Here is a 24,217-nt window from a genome sequence, read left to right on the forward strand (position 1 = left end):
AAAACAGCCCCTGCTCCAATCTCAGAAGCATCAACCTCGACCTGGAACGGAAGAGAAACATCTGGTTGACACAACACAGGGGCAGAAGAAAAACGACGCTTCAACTCTTGAAAAGCTTCCACAGCAGCAGAAGACCAATTGACCAAATCAGCACCCTTCTTGGTCAAATCGGTCAATGGTTTGGCAATACTAGAAAAATTGCAGATGAAGCGACGATAAAAATTAGCAAAGCCCAGGAACTTTTGCAGACTTTTCAGAGATGTCGGCTGAGTCCAATCATGGATGGCTTGGACCTTAACAGGATCCATCTCGATAGTAGATGGAGAAAAGATGAACCCCAAAAATGAAACCTTCTGCACACCAAAGAGACACTTTGATCCCTTCACAAACAAAGAATTAGCACGCAGGACCTGAAAAACCGTTCTGACCTGTTTCACATGAGATTCCCAATCATCCGAGAAGATCAAAATGTTATCCAAGTACACAATCAGGAATTTATCCAGGTACTCTCGGAAGATGTCATGCATAAAGGACTGAAACACTGATGGAGCATTGGCAAGTCCGAATGGCATCACTAGATACTCAAAATGACCCTCGGGCGTATTAAATGCAGTTTTCCATTCATCGCCTCGCTTAATACGCACCAGATTATACGCACCACGAAGATCAATCTTAGTGAACCAACTAGCCCCCTTAATCCGAGCAAACAAATCAGATAACAAAGGCAAGGGGTACTGAAATTTAACAGTGATCTTATTAAGAAGGCGATAATCTATACAAGGTCTCAGCAAACCATCCTTTTTGGCTACAAAAAAGAACCCTGCTCCTAATGGCGACGATGACGGGCGAATATGCCCCTTCTCCAGGGATTCCTTCACATAACTGCGCATAGCAGTGTGCTCAGGCACGGATAAATTAAACAGTCGACCTTTTGGGAATTTACTACCAGGAATCAAATTGATAGCACAATCACAATCCCTATGCGGAGGTAGGGCATCGGACTTGGGCTCATCAAATACATCCCGGTAATCAGACAAGAACTCTGGAACCTCAGAAGGGGTGGATGACGAAATTGACAAAAATGGAACATCACCATGTACCCCCTGACAACCCCAGCTGGACACCGACATGGATTTCCAATCCAATACTGGATTATGGGCTTGTAGCCATGGCAACCCCAACACGACCACATCATGCAGATTATGCAACACCAGAAAGCGAATAACCTCCTGATGTGCAGGAGCCATGCACATGGTCAGCTGGGTCCAGTATTGAGGCTTATTCTTGGCCAAAGGCGTAGCATCAATTCCTCTCAATGGAATAGGACACTGCAAGGGCTCCAAGAAAAACCCACAACGCTTAGCATATTCCAAGTCCATCAAATTCAGGGCAGCGCCTGAATCCACAAACGCCATGACAGAACACGATGACAAAGAGCAGATCAAGGTAACGGACAGAAGAAATTTTGACTGTACCGTACCAATGGCGGCAGACCTAGCGAACCGCTTAGTGCGCTTAGGACAATCAGAGATGGCATGAGTGGAATCACCACAGTAGAAACACAGCCCATTCAGACATCTGTGTTCCTGCCGTTCAACTCTGGTCAAAGTCCTATCGCACTGCATAGGCTCAGGTTTAAGCTCAGGTAATACCGCCAAATGGTGCACAGATTTACACTCACGCAAGCGTCGACCGATCTGAATAGCCAAAGACATAGACTCATTCAAACCAGCAGGCATAGGAAATCCCACCATGACATCCTTAAGGGCTTCAGAGAGACCCTTTCTGAACATAGCTGCCAGCGCAGATTCATTCCATTGAGTGAGCACTGACTATTTTCTAAATTTCTGGCAATATACCTCTATCTCATCCTGACCCTGACAAAGAGCCAGCAAATTCTTTTCTGCCTGATCCACTGAATTAGGCCCATCGTACAGCAATCCGAGCGCCAGGAAAAACGCATTGATATTACTTAATGCAGGATCTCCTGGCGCAAGAGAAAATGCCCAGTCCTGAGGGTCGCCGCGCAAAAAAGAAATAATAATCAAAACCTGTTGAACTGGATCACCAGAGGAACGAGGTTTCAAGGCCAGAAATAACTTACAATTATTTTTGAAACTCAGAAACTTAGTTCTATCTCCAAAAAACAAATCAGGAATAGGAATTCTTGGTTCTAACATAGATTTCTGATCAATAGTGTCTTGAATCTTTTGTACTCTTGCCGAGAGCTGATCCACAAATGAAGACAGACTTCTAATGTCCATCGCTACACCTGTGTACTGAACCACCCAAATGTCTAGGGGAAAAAAAAGACAAAACACAATGCCAAGATTCCCTCTATTGAGAATCATTAGTACTTTCGGCTTCCTGTACTGTTCTGAAAGGCAATTCAATATCACAATGGACATGGAGGTCAGAGCACATACAGTGATCTGACAATAACCCAAAATAATAGAACGAGCTCTGAGACGTGGGAACTCTGCAGACCGCAATCCCTGATCCTCTCCAAACACAACTAGAGGCAGCCGTGGATTGCGCCTAATGCTCCCTATGCAACTCGGCACAGCCTGAGAAACTAACTAGCCTGAAGATAGAAAAATAAGCCTACCTTGCCTCAGAGAAATACCCCAAAGGGAAAGGCAGCCCCCCACATATAATGACTGTGAGTAAGATGAAAAGACAAACGTAGGGATGAAAAAGATTCAGCAAAGTGAGGCCCGATATTCTAGACAGAACGAGGATAGGAAAGATAACTTTGCGGTCTACACAAAACCCTAAAGAAAACCACGCAAAGGGGCAAAAAGACCCTCCGTACCGAACTAACGGCACGGAGGTACACCCTTTGCGTCCCAGAGCTTCCAGCAAAACAAATAGACAAGCTGGACAGAAAAAATAGCAAACAAATAGCAAAGAAGCACTTAGCTATGCAGAGCAGCAGGCCACAGGAATGATCCAGAGAAAAAACAAGTCCAACACTGGAACATTGACAGGAAGCATGAATCAAAGCATTAGGTGGGGTTAAGTAGAGAAGCACCTAACGACCTCACCAGATCACCTGAGGGAGGAAACTCAGAAGCAGCAGTACCAGATTCCTCCACAAACGGAAGCTCCCAAAGAGAATCAGCCGAAGTACCACTTGTGACCACAGGAGGGAGCTCTGCCACAGAATTCACAACAGGCTACCCATTCCAGTACACAAGTTTTTTTTCACCAATTGGACCAATCTATCAGGAATGAGACTAATGTACTAGGCCTCATAAGGTTAGAACCCATCAATATTCATATGCCATGCTAGGACATCAGAATGGGTGGTCTTTCATTTGTGACCCACTTCTAGCTGCTCTGGACAAACTGGTCTGTTCATTCGTTACCTCCAGCCTCTTTAATATCAGCCATTAACACTAACGAGCCTACTGCACATGTATATTTCTAGCTACCCTTTTGAAAACATGGATAAATCTGTGCAGTGCCCCCTCCCTATAGGGATCGGCTGAACTAACAATTGGTTTGGCATGCTCAAATTTTCCACACAACCAAGACCCGTTAAGTTTGGAAGGTTTGGTTGACTTTTTTTTTCATGTATGTCTAGCTTAGGCTAGTTTCACACTAGCGTTTTGAGAAGCTTCGGAGGGCTGCGGACTTCCTCCGTGAAGCCCCGCCCTCCGCCACTAGCTCCGCCTACTTTTGCATGCGGCCGGCATGCGGCCTGCGTACCTATCTTTAACATTAGGTACGCAGGTCGTGCCGCTGTATGTGGATGCTCCGCATGCGTTGTTTTGACGATGCGGAGAAAAAAAAATTGCTACAAGCTGCGTTCTACGCTGGTCGCCGCATCGTCAAAATGACTCATGCGAAAGCATCCGCATACAGCGGCACGACCTGCGTACCTAATGTTAAAGATAGGTACGCTGGCCGCATGCCGGCCGCATGCAGAAGTAGGCGGAGCTAGTGGCGGAGGTGCGGCCGAGGGCGGGGCTTCACAGAAGAAGTACGCAGCCCTCCGCAACGCTAATGTGAAACCGGCCTCATGAGTTTTCCTGGACTTATAAATTGAGGAACTAAAAATAGGAGATTTCTTGGGGTCAACACCAGAATCTGATGTTATCCGCTCTAGCATTTACGTCAATGGGAGATAAGGTGCAGTACTTGGCAGCGGCCACTGAACTATGTCCAGGGCTGTGGTACTCCTCTTCTTACTTTGGTTATATCTTACCGCTGCCAGAGCAGATATCAGATGATCGTGGAGGTGCTGGCTGGCAGACACCCCACAAGTCACATATTGATGTCCTATCCTTTGGGTAGGTAACTCATAAGTAAAGTTATTCATACACATGAGAACTGAGAGACGAATGTTCATGGGCAAGTGTTCATGTGTTTTCAATGCCCAAAGTGGAAAAAGCCACTGACACACCCTTGACAGTGGCTTATCTCCTCACCTTGGCATGTCAGGCTTCTTTGTGTGGAAACTTCCTGAAGAAGAAGCCTTTGAGCTTCGAAACGCGTTGAATAAACCACCCGAACACCCTAACAGTATATCTGGATCTATTATTTGTCGCAGCAGCGCGGATGTAATCCACATTTCATTTATTATAACGACTCTCCGCAAGGAGAAACATTACCCCTTTGATCCCGGTCAGACGCCTCTCACACAGCCAAACAGATCTCACACTTTGCACGGACGATAGGCAGTACCCCAAAACACAGTGTCTGCAAATTGAGATTCTGGTTTTGTCTTTTATCCTAAGTCATGTGACAACGCTCAATGGAGAGTCGATGTTGACTTCTAGGATTTCTACCTCCTATAGGTGACACTAGAGTTCTAGTCCTCCTCCACTCTGAAGAGACAATTTGCACTCCTCTGATAATATAAGCATTGGGTATTGAAATTCCAACTGAACAATCCAGGTCTCTCTACAACATCCTCTGTTGATCATCATCAGATCGGTGTCTTGTCCTGCTAAAATCGGGGGTTCAACTGACTTTCATCTAAAGTAAATGGGAACCTGAAGTTCCAGACAACCCTTTTAAGGCAATATCTTCCAAATCAAAGTAGTTCTTGGTTCTAAGATTATTGTGAACCTTCCTTCCTAGGAATGCTGACCTTACAATAATCTTGAAGTCTAAATAGGCTACCAATCATCCGATGAATGAGCAAAATGCTGATACATCAGGGGAAATGATCTCTTGGGCTGCATAAAAGATCTTGTCAGCACATTGACCTGTGTTAACAATTCTTGCGCTGCCTAGAACAATGGCATCCTATGCCCACTGAACTGTTTATTGCCGATCGTTCAGTGCACATTTTTAAGAGTAATCTGCCTGTGTACAGAGCCTATTAAACACCTGAATTCAATGAATGGATTTGTATACATGAACCAAAAAAACCTGTCATAGGTATTAGATGGCTATCGCAGAACGATAGTTTAGCCGATCTTTTGGCCAGCTCTCCCATGTGCTTATTTTGCCGACTGCTTCTGGTTTCTCGATGAGGGAGCAGTCGTAATAGGAATAGAGCTGGAGTGAGGGAGGCGTAAGAGTTACTATAGCTGTCCTAATTTCTCAGGAACGTACAAGCTATGTAAAGGTATTGCTGGATTTGTCTTTGGTGGTGAAATCCTGCTGTCAGATTCTCTATATTATAAAGCCTCATCTTAGAGAGAGCTCTTGATTTAAGAGTTCATCAGGGACAGTAAAAAGTGTTTTTTTTTCTCTCAGAACAGCTCCACCCTGGTGAATGGGCTGTGTGCAGTATTACAGCTGCCATAAACAGTCCATGGACAGAAGCCGCGCTGCTATTGGGGAAAAAAAGCAGTCTTGAGTGCTGGAAATCATTAGCTAGGGTGGAGATCTTTAGTAGGTACTAGTATATAAAATTCTTGCATTAAGAGGAAAAAAATGGCAACTAGTTGAGTTGTGAGTTTCTAGGTGGCAGAGTATGGATTTGCAGGTGCTGACCTAGAATGTATTGTCGACATCTGCACTGACCTCATTGGGAGCGCACATGTCTACTAACCGCTCTGCTAGAACTTCAGGAAACACCTATCCTTCACCCTGTCGTGAACAGATTTAATCCCCCCAAACAAATAGCTGTATGCCGAATGGCGATTCTGCCGATCGTTTGGCCTCGCCCAACCCCTCTATACACATGAGCGCTAGCTCTGGGGAGCACTATTGTGTTCTCAGATAGATCTGTCGATGGCTTATCTCTGAGCACAAAGGGATCGGCAGTCCTGAATCAGACATGCCACATGCTTATCTCCCCCGACAGACAACGGTTGGCCCTACCCATCCATATAGTTTAGTCGAATGTGCGCTGGGGGTGGGGAGTTCCTTATATCAATTTAATAGGTGCTTCGCTATATTGAAATTGTATGTTGATCCTCATCGATTTTCAATTAAACAATATTGAGAATACAATGTAGGAGAAAGTGGTCAAATGCATTGACTGCTTAATCTCGGGTAAAACCCTATTGCGCTATTTTCCTCCAACAGTTTTTTTATAATGAAACAATATTGAAATATTATGTTTTGTAAAATGTTGTTAGGGTATACCTAGGTACATAAGCGTGCCGGTAGATCAACGTAGCAGTCAGTAATCGTAGTATTCCATAAAAAATTAAGTTTATTGTTCAAATTGAAAACATGAGTGGAAGAGAGCAGCAAGAAAAATAATATATAATATCTAGCAGTGAATGGACCCATGTCTAAGCGGACATCCAGGCAACTAGGCCCTGGCCAGTGCGGTCCTTAGTCTGAGCCAGTCTGAGCGCATCCATTCTCTACCGTTGTTTTATATATATATTTATTATTATTACTACTTTTTTATTATTTTGTTGCTGCCCTTTGACATTCATGTTTTTAATCTGAACAATGAACTTAATATCTATGTAATATTCCTATTGTTGGCTTCTACGTGGACCGTCCCATATTACTACAGAGGGCTTCTGCCGTGCAGCTGCAGGGGAGCTGATTGCCATTTTTTTTGGTACCGAAGTATGCCCTAATAGTTGTCAGGGTACTGCCTGCAATGCCTTTACAATCATCTGACTCTGGGACAAGTGTCACGTCTGCTTCAATGTTGGCCAGGCAGAGATCCATAAAAATAACAGTGATTTCAACTGGTTTTACAGGTATCTGCAGTTCATTCCCGTTCAAATGATTGGTGAGAATGCGGGAAGTCGAAGCCCCCTCCAATGTAATATTAATGGCTCAAGCATAAACTATTGGTAGTTAGTAAAATTTGGTGATAGATCATTTGTTTAATAAAAGTCCCAAATCACAACATTATATACTCATATTTGGCATCTCCACATTTGTAATCATTTGTGTGATATCACGCGACCTGTGATGATCAGTGTACGGCAAAAAAATAAATAACCTGGAATTGATTTTTTTTCCTGCTTTTTTTTGCCACTATAAAATTTAAAAAAAATGTATTACTAAAGCATTAACCGTTCTAGTATGTGACAGATATGCTACCAATATTCAGAAATAACTTGTAAAGTTCTGATGGCAAAAAAATAAAGATAAAGAAAATATATTTTTTTACCTCATATCCAGAATTGGCCCATACTTCAAAGGGTTTATAAATAAAAATATAGACATATCTCGTAATTTCTATAGCAAAAAAAATCACAACAGAAACCTGCTCTGGATTTAGTTGCGGAAATGCTGCACAAAGTTGCCTCGTTTCCTATGATTTGCATTGAAAATAAGGGCTACAGATGCTAAATCCTTAGTGCCAGATTTTTTCTGCTGTCGCAACAAGGGGGGTTTTCCATATGGAAAATCTGCTCTGCAAGTACAAGCACTTAGACCTTCTGCTGTTCTTTGAAGGATGTTGTTAGGGTCACCAGTAGAGAAGAGTGAACCTGAACTTAAAAGTTCGGAGTTCTGGGGAAGTCCGAGAGGGAAGAGAGACCGTTGCAATGTTCAGCGTTCCAGGGAAGTCCGAGCAAGAGGAGTGTGTGTACCAAGGAAGGAAAGAGAGAGTGTTTTCAAAGGAATGGGAGAGAGAATGTGTTCCGTCGAAGGAGAGAAAGTGTTCCAAGGAAGGAGAGAGAAAGTGTTCCATGGAAGGAGAGAGAAAGTGTCCCAAGGAAGGAGAGAGAAAGTGATATGGGGAAGGGGAGAGAGAAAGTGTCCCAGGGAAGAAGAGAGAAAGTGTCCCAGGGAAGGAGAGAGAAAGTGATCCAGGGAAGGGGAGAGAGAAAGTAATCCGGGGAAGGGGAGAGAGAAAGTGTTCGATGGAATGAGAGAGCGAAAGTGTCCTGGGGAAAGGGGATAGAGAAAGTGTCCGAGGGAAGGAGAGAGGGAAAGTGTCTTGTGGAAGGAGAGAAAGTGTCCCGGGGAAGGAGAGAGAAAAAGTGTCCCGTGGAAGGAGAGAGGGAGTGTGTCCTGGGGAAGGAGAGAGAAAGTGTCCCGGGGAAGGGGAGAGAGAAAGTGATCCGGGGAAGGGGAGAGAGAAAGTGATCCGGGGAAGGGGAGAGAGAAAGTGTCCTGGGGAAGGAGAGAGAGAAAGTGTCGCGGGGTAGGAGAGAAAGTGTCCCAGGGACGGGGAGAGAGAAAGTGTCCTGGGGAAGGAGCGAGAAAGTGTTCCATGGAAGGAGAGAGAGAAAGTGTCTTCGGGGAATGAGAGAGAAAGTGTTCCTTGGAAGGACAGACATTGTTCTGGGTAAGGAGAGCGAGAATTTTCCAACTCCTAAGTTCTCATTGTTTACATTGGGGTTCGGGTTCTGGTGCAAGTTTGGGTAAAGTTCTGGTACTCGAACCGAAGCTTAAAATAAAATTCGGGTAGAGTACCAGAACCTGAACTTCCATGGGGGTCCGCACATCCCTAGTCACCAGCATTCAGAACAGAACCCATGTGGGTCTGACTTGTGTCCATGCAGGGTATCACTGGTGCTCCAGAATAGGATGAGAACTGTAGTAAATGTGGCATGGTTTCTATGTAGCACACGTCCTGAATGATTTGAGTGATCTTTCTTTAATACCAGCAGAATGTCTTTTTTTTCCTATTTCAAAGCCTTTTTATCTGTTTGATCACCTGTAGGTGAGATAGAGTTTCTGAGCAACTGTTGATTCAGTCTTGGGCAGGAATCGTTGCAAATCACAGATGGTGCATTTTAAGTTTTGTCAGTCTGGCTTATGTGGCTATTATTCTGTATAAGACTGAAAATCTTTCTATAACCCGGAGGTGTTAACTGTGAAAATATGAGTGCAGCCATTGTGAGCAGATGTGCAAGTAACTGCCACGTTCTTCACTAGAAAACAGTTTAACTTCCTACATTGAAACAATTCCTGTATCTGCCATATGCCGCCCGCCTCTCTGCGGAGCCGGACGAGCTGCTGCGGACCTGATGCTGTGATTTCCATGGAAAACACAAGTTTCACCTGCCTTTACCTTTGTAGATGCTGATGTGATTGTATCATTAATTGGAGAATATTTATATTATTTATTAATTACTACCAGGGGATCTGCATGGTGCAAAAAAGACAATTGAGCCTGATTTGGCCATGCCCACCAGCACAATATCCTCAGACTGGACTATAAATGCAGATCAGCTCTGATAATGTTGAATATATTAAAGGGCTTTATATTAGGTAAGAAAAAGATTTGCCTGAATGAGCCCCGCAATGTCCATACTCTGCTTGTGGTATTGCTCCTAAGCCCCATTATAATGATTGGGGCTAAGCTGCAGTACAAGAAACAGCCTTTGGATTACAGGGAGGCGCAATTTCTTGATTAATTATGTAATGATAGCTACTAGGTGTCTTCCTTCTGTCTGTTTTGCTATCCACTGAATATTTCAAACATAATCCGACTCTAGAGACTCATCGGAGACGGATTATTGGAAGAGGGAGAAGTCAATTTACTGTTTATCAGGCCTGTGAATCTGTATTTAGGCATAAAAGAGAGATGGGCTTTGAGTTTGTGGCAAGTTTTTGGACAACAGCAGAAGCAATGTATGCTGGGAAGTGATAGAAAGTGAGTTCCAGGACCTATGGTACTGGCAGAATGCAGCAAAAGAAGAACGTCTCACTCTAAATAGAGTCAAGGGGATGTTACAGAGCATGAAAATCAAGACAGTTCCTGAACATATTTGACTGGTATGTGCACCAAAAGCACTCCGTGTGACTGCAGACTTGTGAGTCCACAGGATTCTCTGGTGCCAGGATCGGGATCATGTGACTGCAGGTATGTGATATGCATTCTTCCAGCCACATTCCGACTAGACGTGTCTGGCCTTACTCAATTCACTTGTATAGCTCAAGGCCGCACATGTCTAGTTGGCATGGGACCGCATGTATGCAAATCGTAAATCTGATGGCGGCACCTGAGAATCCTGATAGCATGCACTGTGAGGGTTCACAAGTCTGCAGTCACAAGCCTGGACAACCCCATTAACTCGTCGTCAAGCAGTAAGACTACTATTTTACTCTAGTTTTGCGCTAAATGACAAGTATTAAGGTGTAAGTCAGGTCAGTCCTTTATCCTCATTGTGGGTCTTTTTGGCATCTAGTGGAATGTGATACTAATACTAACCAGATAGCGCGAATCACACAGCAGTCCCTCTCCAGACACCGGCTTACACATGAGCAACGCTATACTAACCAGATAGCACGAGTCACACAGCAGTCCCGCTCCAGACACCAGCTTACACATGAGCAACTCTATACTAACCAGATAGCACGACTCACACAGCAGTCCCGCTCCAGACACCGGCTTACACATGAGCAACTCTATACTAACCAGATAGCACGACTCACACAGCAGTCCCGCTCCAGACACCAGCTTACACATGAGCAACTCTATACTAACCAGATAGCACGAGTCACACAGCAGTCCCTCTCCAGACACCGGCTTACACATGAGCAACTCTATACTAACCAGATAGCACGAGTCACACAGCAGTCCCTCTCCAGACACCGGCTTACACATGAGCAACGCTATACTAACCAGATAGCACGAGTCACACAGCAGTCCCTCTCCAGACACCGGCTTACACATGAGCAACTCTATACTAACCAGATAGCACGACTCACACAGCAGTCCCGTTCCAGACACCAGCTTACACATGAGCAACTCTATACTAACCAGATAGCACGAGTCACACAGCAGTCCCTCTCCAGACACCGGCTTACACATGAGCAACTCTATACTAACCAGATAGCATGAGTCACACAGCAGTCCCTCTCCAGACACCGGCTTACACATGAGCAACGCTATACTAACCAGATAGCACGAGTCACACAGCAGTCCCTCTCCAGACACCGGCTTACACATGAGCAACTCTATACTAACCAGATAGCACGACTCACACAGCAGTCCCTCTCCAGACACCGGCTTACACATGAGCAACGCTATACTAACCAGATAGCACGAGTCACACAGCAGTCCCGCTCCAGACACCAGCTTACACATGAGCAACTCTATACTAACCAGATAGCACGACTCACACAGCAGTCCCGCTCCAGACACCGGCTTACACATGAGCAACTCTATACTAACCAGATAGCACGACTCACACAGCAGTCCCGCTCCAGACACCGGCTTACACATGAGCAACTCTATACTAACCAGATAGCACGACTCACACAGCAGTCCCGCTCCAGACACCAGCTTACACATGAGCAACTCTATACTAACCAGATAGCACGACTCACACAGCAGTCCCGCTCCAGACACCGGCTTACACATGAGCAACTCTATACTAACCAGATAGCACGACTCACACAGCAGTCCCGTTCCAGACACCAGCTTACACATGAGCAACTCTATACTAACCAGATAGCACGAGTCACACAGCAGTCCCTCTCCAGACACCGGCTTACACATGAGCAACTCTATACTAACCAGATAGCATGAGTCACACAGCAGTCCCTCTCCAGACACCGGCTTACACATGAGCAACGCTATACTAACCAGATAGCACGAGTCACACAGCAGTCCCTCTCCAGACACCGGCTTACACATGAGCAACTCTATACTAACCAGATAGCACGACTCACACAGCAGTCCCGCTCCAGACACCAGCTTACACATGAGCAACTCTATACTAACCAGATAGCACGAGTCACACAGCAGTCCCTCTCCAGACACCGGCTTACACAGGAGCAACGCTATACTAACCAGATAGCACGAATCACACAGCAGTCCCGCTCCAGACACCGGCTTACACGTGAGCAGCGCTATACTAACCAGATAGCACGAATCACACAGCAGTCCCGCTCCAGACTCCGGCTTACGCATGAGCAACGCTATGGGAGGTGTTTTTTATGTATTTCGATTTTTTTTTTCTTTTTTGTGACACTTATTGTGGAAATGTATTTATTTTATCTATGTTAAAAGACAACCCAGGTTTCCTATTAATAGGAAAGGCCGTTTCCTGTTCTCCTTTATACATATACTATATGCAATAAATATTTTATTGCAGTCTTTTGTTTATACGGCGTGTCGTCGCTCTATGTGCCAACTGCTTGATTGCTGTACTGTATTAAATCAAGCAAATACCTTCATTTATTGCACTCGGAATTTGCATCTTATACTTATGAAAATGTAGAAACTTTTTATTTCTACTTATACCTGGTAGATTTATGGAAATTAATTATGTCTTTATTTCCTTAAAGGGAACCTGACGGCTGATTCACGGCAGCATGTATCTGACACTGGCTGCATGATCTCAGCCTGGTATGTTTCACTCCGGAAGACCTTGACGTGTCGGAGAAAACATGATTTAATAGCCGCAGAGGAAAATAGTCAGAAAGGCGGGTACCGGCGTCCTCTCCCCACCCGCTTCCAATGACTGACAGGTCTTTCCGTATACATGGACAGCAGGCGGGGAGAAGCCAGCAGGGGTCCACCTTTCTGATTAGTCTACCAATAGGCTTGGTGCCCGGCTCCCTATGTCTTTCTCTTAAACATGGCAGCGTTTCAGAGTGATACATACTTTCAGCAGATTGGGGAACATGTATCAGCTGTCAGGTTCCCTGTAACATAGATGAATTCTCTTGTATTTAAAAAAAAAAAAAAAGTTGCTACTGAAATTCACAAATAGTCTTTTTTTCTAATACTTCCACAACTAAAGAGGAATTGTCATTAACTTTTTTTGTTTCATAAATCAGTAGCACACATGAAAATAAGCAACTTTGTAATATCTATTCTCAGAGAAGTCTGGACTGATCAAAATGCTCAATTAATGGGTAAAATCTGTCAACAGTAAATACAGACTTAAAGTGGTATTCCCATCTCCAAGATCCTATACGGAACTATAGTAAGTGTTATAATAGCAAATGTCTCAAATTAAAATTGTGGAATAGTTCTTCTGATTCACTTACCCCATGTGCAGGGCATTGCAGTAGCTTAGGTATCCATGGTTATGACCACTAAGAACTAACATAATATACAGTTAGGTCCATATATATTTGGACAGAGACAACATTTTTCTAATTTTGGTTATAGATATTACCACAATGAATTTTAAACAAAACAATTCAGATGCAGTTGAAGTTCAGACTTTCAGCTTTCATTTGAAGGTATCAACATTAAAATTGGATGAAGGGTTTAGGAGTTTCAGCTCCTTAACATGTGCCACCCTGTTTTTAAAGGGACCAAAAGTAATTAGACAGATTCAATAATTTTAAATAAAATGTTCATTTTTAGTACTTGGTTGAAAACCCTTTGTTGGCAATGACTGCCTGAAGTCTTGAACTCATGGACATCACCAGACGCTGTGTTTCCTCCTTTTTGATGCTCTGCCAGGCCTTCACTGCGGTGGTTTTCAGTTGCTGTTTGTTTGTGGGCCTTTCTGTCTGAGGTTTAGTCTTTAACAAGTGAAATGCTGCTCAATTGGATTGAGATCAGGTGACTGACTTGGCCATTCAAGACTATTCCACTTCTTTGCTTTAATAAACTCCTGGGTTGCTTTGGCTTTATGTTTTGGGTCATTGTCCATCTGTAGTATGAAACGATGACCAATCAGTTTGCTGCATTTGGCCGGGTCTGAGCACACAGTATATCTCTGAATACCTCAGAATTCATTCGGCTGCTTCTGACCTGTGTCACGCCATCAATAAACACTAGTGACCCAGTGCCACTGGCAGCCATGCATGCCCAAGCCATCACACTGCCTCCGCCGTGTTTTACAGATGATGTGCTATGCTTTGGATCATGAGCTGTACCACGCCTTCGCCATACTTTTCTCTTTCCATCATTCTGGTAGAGGTTGATCTTGGTTTCATCTGTCCAAAGAATGTTCTTCCAGAACTGTGCTGGCTTTTTTAGATGTTTTTTAGCAATGTCCAGTCTAGCCTTTTTATTCTTGATGCTTATGAGTGGCTGCACCGTGCAGTGAACCCTCTGTAGTTACTTTCATGCAGTCTTCTCTTTATGGTAGATTTGGATATTGATACGCCGACCTCCTGGAGAGTGTTGTTCACTTGGTCGGCTGTTGTGAAGGGGTTTCTCTTCACCATGGAGATTATTCTGCGATCATCCACCACTGTTGTCTTCCGTGGGCGCCCAGGTCTTTTTGCATTGATGAGTTCACCAGTGCTTTCTTTCTTTCTCACGATGTACCAAACTGTAGATTTTGCCACTCCTAATATTGTAGTAATTTCTCGGATTGGTTTTTTTTGTTTTCGCAGCGTAAGGATGGCTTGTTTCACCTGCATGGAGAGCTCCTTTGACGGCATGTTTAATTCACAGCAAAACCTTCCAAATGCAAGTACCCCACCTCAAATCAACTCCAGGCCTTATCTGCTGAATTGAGAATGACATAACGAAGGGATTGCCCACACCTGTCCATGAAATAGCCTTGGAGTCAATTGTCCAATTACTTTTGGTCCCTTTAAAAACAGGGTGGCACGTGTTAAGGAGCTGAAACTTCTAAACCCTTCATCCAATTTTAATGTGGATACCCTCAAATGAAAGCTGAAAGTCTGAACTTCAACTGCATCTGAATTGTTTTGTTTAAAATTCATTGTGGTAATGTCTATAACCAAAATTAGAAAAATGTTGTCTCTGTCCAAATATATATGGACCTAACTGTAGTTATCAGTGGTCGTAACCATGGATATTTAAGCTACTGTGGTGCACTAAATGGGGAAAGCGATGTAGTGAATCAGAAGAACTATACTACATTTCTAATTAGAGGTATTTGCTAATATTATTATTATTACATCTAGTATGTAATGGGATTTGTTCCTTTTGCACCAATTGTGGTATTTGTTCCTTTTGCACCAATTTTGGTATTTGTTCCTTTTGACCAATTCTTCAAAATTACACACGGGTCATAAATTTAGTATAGAAAAAAAAACCCTTTTATCCTTTTATTTGCACCTTTAGAACAAAAAGTCACGTTTCACTGAAATGATGCAAATTTTTGCGCAAAAAAAATAAATAAATAATGCAGATGTATATAAAATCACTATGGTGGAGGGGAGACTTGGAGTATTGGAGTACATTTGTGCCAACATTGTGCAATGCAATTTTTTATTTATTTTTTTTAAACTTGCAGTTGATAAATCGGCCGCAAACAATTTGAAATCCTTAACCATAAAAAAATAAAAACAGGCAAACACATCTAAAATAGACTCGAAATGAAAAATTTGGTGCAAATCCAAAAGAGACAAAAAAATAGTGCAAATGCAATAATGAATTGAGCCCTATGCAATAATTAGAGAATTGTCACACTGTTACATTGCATGAAGGTTTCCAGTAAGCCTTTTTTTTTCACAGCTATTGTCCTATAATTCATGTGTCCGTTAATTGAGAAATCAATGTAACAGAATTCTCGTAGTTGTGTTTTTTTTTTCCTTCCGGTTCCAAAGATTAGTAATTTTTTTGTGGTTGCACAGATCTGTGTCTGGGAGATGGTGCCGGTGGGGTTGGCAATCTCCTGGCTGATCTGTCGTGCCGTACTGTGAGGCTGTTTACATGTCCTCCGCTCTTTATTTCTGATATCCTTGTCTCCAAACGTACAGACGTGACCACAGTGCGATCTCGCGCTCCCAGGACTTCCTCTCGACCCTTCCTGATCCCTCTGACATTATCTCAATGCTTTGCGAGCACAATCTCCTTCCAGTCGAGATCCTTGTGCAATTTCCATTCCCCCCAGTTGTCCGGCCACGTTCTACCGTATTTATATTGCTTTTATTGCTATGATTTTTAGGTCTCGTTCAGCATTGGGGGTTATGTAATGGAAAACGCATCTATTCTGGCCTTATCTTGTGAATATTTTAAGCAATCTGCTGAAATGTTACATCTTTAATCAGATGCACACTCTGTGCTGCTACAAACACCAGCGTACTGCTTTTTACTACGGCTACGGATGGTTCACCATTTCCCCAAAAACCCGTAAAATTACCCCGATGTTGCCTCCATGTCTCCTTCTGCTATGATAATCTTTTACTGTCTTACTACCTTTCTTGTGCTTATAAAAGGATAGAATATATACATGTGTGTATACGTATGTGTCTACAGAATACATGTACACACGGGCATAACTACTAGGTTCAGGGGTTGCAATCGTTCCCGGGCCCTGGAGCTTAAAGGGCCCAAAAAGAAGTCCCTTTGGCCCATATAAAAAGACCAGTGCTATTAAAGACTTGCCATAATTGAGAGCTTTTGCATTGGGTGTGCATGAGCTTCAAGTTGCCCCACTGTATACACAGGCAGTGCTGTGCAAAAGTTTTAGGCAGGTGTGTGAAAATGCTACAAACTAAGAATTCAGTAAAAAAAATAGAAGTATTAATAGTTTACCAGTTAAGAAAATGCAAAGATGATGAAAAAAGGAGACATCGAAATCAAAGCAATATTTGGTGTGACCGCGATTTCCCTTCAAAACTGCATCAAATCATCAGTTCTTCTAAGTACTTGTACCAAGTTAAGGAAAGGACTCAAGAGGGAGGATGGTCCAAACATCTTGGAGAACTAACCACAGATCTTCTGTATATGGCGAACCTTCCCACCTACTTGTTTTCTGTCTCTCTTGGCCGTTCTCTGGAACTGTGAAGTCAGAGCTGTCAATCAAAATAGAGGGAAACGAGTGGGTGGGAAGCTGCACTGAAATGTTTGGGTACACCATGATGCACCGAGCTCCTCTGCCGACAGAGTGTCTTTAAGTAAATCCTTCTGTCTCTTCATGTAATCTCAGACAGACTCGATGATGTTGAGATCAGAGCTTTTGGGGGGCCGGATCCTCACTTCCAGGACTCCTTGTTCTTCTTTACGATATTTCTTAATGACATTGGTTGAATGTTTGGGGTCGTTTTCCTTCTGCAGAATAAATTTGGAGACGCCTCCCTGATGGTTATTGCGCGATGGATAAGTATCTGCCTGTATTTTCTGAACATTGGGGACACCATTAATCGTGACAAAAACCACAATGCTATTTGCTGAAATGCAGCCCCAAACTTGCAAGGAATCTCCACCATGCTTCACTGGATCTGGATGGCTGAATTTCTACGCCAAAGGTGTCTCGTCTCTTTCCAATGAGAACACGTGCCCGCTCAGATGATTGGAGATTGCATGTGTGAGGGGTTAGCGATCAGACGAACCAGCTGGTCTGCAGACCGTAATTTAAGATGTATGGACTCCTATACATGCAACCCCCATGAGTAGTCACATTATTAAACCTACAAGAATAGAGTAATTGCTTCATGCATCAGGTGGTGCTGCCCTAGCCTGGGATGAAGACCTGCTTAGGCCAGGAGAGGATTGAATTTGATGGTGTGCTCCAAAACATAATGGGGCCCATTCATCAAGACTGAAATTCTCTGCCTCAATCTTAATCCAGACTGTGCTGGGCCAGATTCATTAACCCCTTATGACGTATATATCCGTCATGATCACGTCACTTTGTGCTCCATGACGGATATGTACGTCATACTAGTTGCACTGTACAGCGTCTCTACCGGTGTGATCAGCTGCGGGAGACTGACTGATACACGCAGGCGGCGGATTCCTGCTCTGACTGCTAGGATCAGCGTTCTTGACGATCTTTGCAGTTTAGTCCCTTATATGCCCCTGTTAGTAGTGACAGCGGCACATGAAGAGTTTGACAGAGGGTAATCTCCCCCCATCCTGACCCCTGGAGCATTATCATAAGTGCCGATGGGTTACTAAGGCCGGAGGTGGGGCCTGATAGGCTGTTACTCAAGTACTGATGAGAGGGAGTAATACACAGCACTACTAAAATAGTGTCGTGTACTATCAATGCCATCATAAGATTGCAAGTTTGAGTTCTTTTGGGAGGGTAATGTAGCAAGGAGAAAAAATATTTGTGTTAAAAAGAAAAAAGTAAAACACCCTCCTAAAAATCCGAATAAAAAAAAAAGTAAAAAAAAAAATAAAATAAACATAGTTTAAAAAGTCACAAATTGGTATTTCCACTTTCACAATAAAATGTTCTATAACACTTCATTATACACCGCAGAAAAGAACAGAATTGACATTTACGGTATGTACCGTACATCCCGTGTCACTGAAAATGCTATATGGTGATCAAAAGTTATTTTCCCAAAATGGTACCAATAAATACTGCAGCTGCTTTTTACGTAAAAAACACTCGCACACCGCTCTATGAATGAAAAGCTGAAAATGATAGAACATGATGCAAAAAATATATATATATCTTTGTTACAAATTGACTTTCTTGTGCAAAAGTTGTAAAATAGTAAAAAAAAAAATATTACAAATGAGTGTTTAAAAAATATCATTGTGCCTTTTTGTTTTTTTGTGTTTTTGTTTTTTTGTTTTTGCAAATGAGCTTTAGCAGCATCTGAGGGGTTAAACCGAAGCGCCCTCACCGCTCAGCCTGTGATAAAATGCAAAGTTGTGATTCTCTCTCCGTGGTTATTGATCCATCACTTCCCAGGAGTTGTGTCCATTCATATTTCATGTGCCCGGCGGCTGCGGCTGAAGTTAATGAAATAATAATTTCAAAGAAATCTTACTGGGAGAATCACGTTAGCCGAAATCTTGTCCTGGAAGTAAATGTGAGGTCAATTTCTTTTTGCCACAGCGATAGATGTGCAGGTGTCTTTTGACAGATTTTATCTCATTATCCCAAATAGTGAATTATGTATTCTCCAGAACTGTAGATGTTGGCTTCCAGCATATTTTACACCTGAAATCAAATATGGGATGTAAACGAGATAGTTTGCTATGAACATAAGATCTAATTGTCACTTCTAGTTACATGGTTGAATAAACCATTGGATCTTTACTGGATACATTTTAGACAGAATCACAATGGTTCATGTCATCCACATGTCCAGGTTTAGTAAAAACTAATTTAAAGGGAACCTACCAGGTGCAGTGTAAATACCTAGACCATGGGCATAAAACTAGGTTGGGGGTGGCCATACATGCCTCTGGCCAAATTATTAGCATGAATGCTAAAAATGACTTTGAGAACAGCCTCAAAAGCTATGGTCACCTTACTACAAGCATGCTCAGTCAACTGTGTCTGATGCCCTGTCCAACACAGCTTTACATGCCACTCAAAACTGTTAAGGGCCTGTGACTAGCCCCCACAGCAGCACTGCTAACTTGACTTGAAAAAGCAGCTAGCGGCAGTTTTAAAAGGTACATGATGTAGTAAAACTGCTCGATGCAGTTTTAGTAGAATCCCTGTTTTCTCCGCTGTACATGTAGCAGTGCTATGATTGCTGAGCTGTGTATAACCCACCCACACCACTGATTGGCAGCTTCCTGTGTACACTGTGCAAGCTGACAATCAGTGATGAGGGTGGGACTACATAGATAAGCTGGACTACCTGGCACTCAACACTTAGTCCTGCAGTGATAATCTCCTGCTGATAAAACAGTGGTTCTATTGAAAGTACAGCAAACTTGCTGAGCAAGTAACACTGCTGGAATCTGGCTCTCTACCCCTACAGTATGCTGATTAGTAAAAACCTGCTGACAGGTTCACTTTAACCAGAGCATATACAGCACTGTATAACGGCACGTCTCTAATTTAGGTACCTAAATGGTGTTGACAGGTTCTGTTTAGTGATGAGCTCAAGTGCTCGTTGCTCGACTTTACTTAGGGTGCTCGGTATGCACCTATTGTGGGTGCTCGAGTGAGATGTTCACGTCCCCCGAACAGCCACAAAACATACGGGGATTGCCTGTGTATGTCAGTCAGGCAATCCCCGCATACTTGGTTTTCACTTTTGAATACTTTTTTGGAAAATGAGAATTAATCTGACACTTTGTACAACATTCTCCTAAAAACTGCAATTATTTTGAGGGTTCCCCACTATTTTCCTTTAAGTAGTAGCAGGGATAAGTATTGTCCTATCACTTTGCACTGCGGAGATATTTGCAAGAATCCAATAACAATTAATGGGGGATCCCATTTTTGTTAAAGCTATATTAGCTAGATGCTGGCGGTCTTCCTATGGGCTGGGGGGTCTATGGTTGTACATGGACAAACAAGCAATACTCCTGCAACTGTTCTTAAACCTGACGTCTGGACCTAATTGTAAGAGACATAAGAGCGCGAATGGGTCAGTTTGATGATAACTTAATATCATTTTTCTATGAAGGTGAAGTGAATGATATGCTCCATACTACAGTGTGAGTGCTTTAATTGACTCATATATTTGTCATCTTCTTCTAATTCTCTTCCAGTCTCTTACCCTCGATGTCTCGTCACAAAGACTCCGAGAAGAATCTCCTCTACACCAAGTTTATATCCAGTCTCTTAGAGGAATTGCACTTTCAAATAGAAGACTTAGAATGCTTGAAAAAGACCTTTTCCAGCCGTACCTTGTCATTATCTGCAATTTAATCACTTCGTAGGAATTGTGTTTTAATGATTATATAATATAATCAAATTATTAAAAAAACGTACCGGTAACTATTCTTGTCTGCAAATATGCAAACCCTGACCAGGCGTCTTCTTTCCAGAGTCACCACTAGGCATTGTAAATGCTGCAATAGGCGCTGTACGGGCAGAAGTATTGGGACACACCTCTTAATCTTTGCATTTAGGGTCTTCATTCAGCGCCATTGCCCCCAGTGTATAACATCCGGCCCCTCGCTACCCGGTCTGTGTTTATTAGCATTAGTCAAAGAGTGACTTATCCTAAAGAGCTCAATGAATTCTACTGTGGTCCTGTAATTGGGCATCATCGGTGTAACAATCACTCATGATCTGTGAATGGTAATTTCGAAAACTGTAAGAGATAAGGGGCCACAGCAATTCATATAAAGTTACAGAGCGGGGTCACTAGGCGTGTAGTGCATGAAATACCAGCCCTGTGCTTACTCCATAACTGCACAATGCAAACCTCCTTGGCCTCAAAACTGTGCGCCAACAGCTTTATGGCATAGGCCAAGCAACTGTATGCAAGCCTTACATCCCCAAGCACCATGCCAAGCATCGGATAGAGTGGTGTAGTAGCCCTGGACTTTAGAGCAGTGGAAACGTGTTCTGTGGAGTGGCAAATCATGGTTTCTCATGGACGAGTCTGGGTTTGGCGAAAGCCAAGAGGAGGTTAATTGCCTGACTGCATTGTGCCATCTGTAAGGGGGATAATGGTATTGGCTTGTTTTTCAGGGGTCGGCCTTGGCCCTCTTCGCTCCAGTGAAGAGAAATCTTAATGCTTCAGCACAAGACATTTTGGACAATTGTTATGCTTTCACCTTTATGCAAACAATTTTGGGGAAAAGGAAGGTCCATAAAGATATGGTTGGGTGAGTATAGGGTGGAAGAACATGACCGGCCGCACAGTCCTGACCTCAACTACATCCAACACCAACAATGGAGATTGTTCTCCAGAACCTCCCGTCCAGTATCGGGGTCTGACCTCACTAATGCTCTTCTGGATGAATGGGCAAAAATTCCCACAGTTGCTTCCAACATCTTCTAGAAAGTCTTCCCAGAAGAGTAGAAATGGTTTTCCCTGCAAAGGAAAGACTAGGGGTATGTGTCCACGTTCAGGATTGCATCAGGATTTGGTCAGGATTTTATGTCAGTATTTGTAAGCCAAAACCAGGAGTGGGTGATAAATACAGAAGTGGTGCATATGTTTCTATTATACTTTTCCTCTAATTGTTCCACTCCTGGTTTTGGCTTACAAATACTGACATAAAATCCTGACCAAATACTGATGCAATCCTGAACGTGGACACATACCCTAACTCCATATTAATATCTATGGATGTAGAGTGGGAAGTCATCAAGGCTCCTGTAGGTGTCAATATAGTGTATATTCACATTTACAGATTGTGCTGCTGATAAGGATCATTTCTATTAAAATTCCATTATATTTTCATTGTTTTGTTATAATTATTATTATTTACAGATTGTGCTGCTGATAAGGATTGTTTCTATTTAAATTCCATTATATTTTCATTGTTTTGTTATAATTATTATTATTATTATTATTTACAGATTGTGCTGCTGATAAGGATTGTTTCTATTTAAATTCCATTATATTTTCATTGTTTTGTTATAATTATTATTATTATTTACAGATTGTGCTGCTGATAAGGATCGTTTCTATTTAAATTCCATTATATTTTCATAGTTTTGTTCAGATTTTGTACTTATTTTTCATTTTTGTAACCGTAAATTGAAATATCTACAATTGTGCTCAATGGTTCAGAATTTTGGCTGTTGTACATCTGCAAGAAACCACAGCACAGGGAAAGCGCTTCTGGTTTATGGCACGGGACCACACGGCAGCCCCCCTATGTCTGCTGTAGACTGCGATACCCCCGAACACGTGTGCGTGTGAAGTCTTGCCTTGTTCTGAACACTTTCTCACATTTTTCTTTCTACAATCAGAAGCACATACTATTTTGTGAGAATAAATTGAGGTGTGCCAAGATTTATTCAGCTTTCTCTTGTGTTTCTATGTGGTTAAGCCCTAAAGGGAAGGGTGACATGTAAAAGGCTTGTATGTGGTTAGAGAGTCACTGAGCGGCTGGCTGCATGTACCCCGGCTACGGGAGGCTCTCGTGGTGGCATCTACGCTGACATGCGTTTGATCAGTGCAGCTGCTGTAAAATACTTCTTTTTTTCAGCAAAAATACTTATGCTCCGTAAAATCAAACTACCACAATGTCAAAATAGTAATAATAATGCGTATGTCTAATAATATACTGTTCAGTTTCCTTTAATGCTTCGATCACATGTAGCTGGTATCATCACTATAGTTGTTCCTACCAAAAAGGAGCGCAGGGGTCACGCTGAGTGTTCCAGATACATAACGTGTGGAGACAGACAGATTTTGCAAAAAATAGTTATTCCTGTTTAGCATGCTAAATATTAAATTATTTCTATTTTGCAATTCTCATGGTGGTGCGCGGTCACTGTCTGACAGTGCACAATTCACAACCTGCAGGAGCAAAAAAAATGTAAGCTAAAGGAAGAAAGGATGTGCTTTGAGTCAGGTTATATAGTTAAGGTTTTTGTTTTTATTTTTTTATCTTTTTATGTGATTTCCAATTTTTTACTTTAAAAAAAAAACTTTAACCCTTTTAAAGTGTTTTTATACAGCATTTATTAAATGTAGTTATTTATTACAGCATTTATGTCTTATGCATTACTGATATAGCGCTATCCTATTCTGCAGCGCTTTGCACACATTATCATCACTGTGCCCATTGGGACTTTCAATCTGAATTCCCTATCAGTATGTCTTTGGAGTGTGGGAGGAAACCGGAGAACCCGGAGGAAACCCACACAAACACGGGGAGAACATACAACCTCCCTGCAGATGTTGTCCTTGGTGAGATTTGAACCCAGGACCCCAGAGCAGCAAAGCAACAGTACTAACCACTGAGCCACCATACAGTGCTAACCACTGAGCCACCATACAGTGCTAACCACTGAGCCACCATACAGTGCTAACCACTGAGCCACCATACAGTGCTAACCACTGAGCCACCATACAGTGCTAACCACTGAGCCACCATACAGTGCTAACCACTGAGCCACCATACAGTGCTAACCACTGAGCCACCATACAGTGCTAACCACTGAGCCACCATACAGTGCTAATCACTGAGCCACCATACAGTGCTAACCAATGAGCCACCATACAGTGCTAACCACTGAGCCACCATACAGTGCTAATCACTGAGCCACCATACAGTGCTAACCACTGAGCCACCATACAGTGCTAATCACTGAGCCACCACCCAGTGCTAATCACTGAGCCACCATACAGTGCTAACCACTGAGCCACCATA

General features: G+C 42.8%; 1 protein-coding gene across 3 annotated transcripts in view; it reads left to right on the forward strand.

Moving 5' to 3' along the window:
- RPAP2 (RNA polymerase II associated protein 2) overlaps nucleotides 1-20,873 on the forward strand; it is a 99,259-nt gene extending 78,386 nt beyond the window's left edge. For all 3 annotated transcript variants that reach the window (XM_069737564.1, XM_069737565.1, XM_069737566.1), the window contains one exon: nucleotides 20,645-20,873. In XM_069737564.1, coding sequence (XP_069593665.1) covers nucleotides 20,645-20,804 — 160 coding nt within the window. In that variant the 3' untranslated portion in view covers nucleotides 20,805-20,873. The remainder of the gene's footprint in view (nucleotides 1-20,644) is intronic.
- Nucleotides 20,874-24,217: the final 3,344 nt, after the last annotated feature.

Source organism: Ranitomeya imitator, chromosome 8, assembly GCF_032444005.1.
Source record: "Ranitomeya imitator isolate aRanImi1 chromosome 8, aRanImi1.pri, whole genome shotgun sequence".
NCBI classification, from domain to species: domain Eukaryota; kingdom Metazoa; phylum Chordata; class Amphibia; order Anura; family Dendrobatidae; genus Ranitomeya; species Ranitomeya imitator.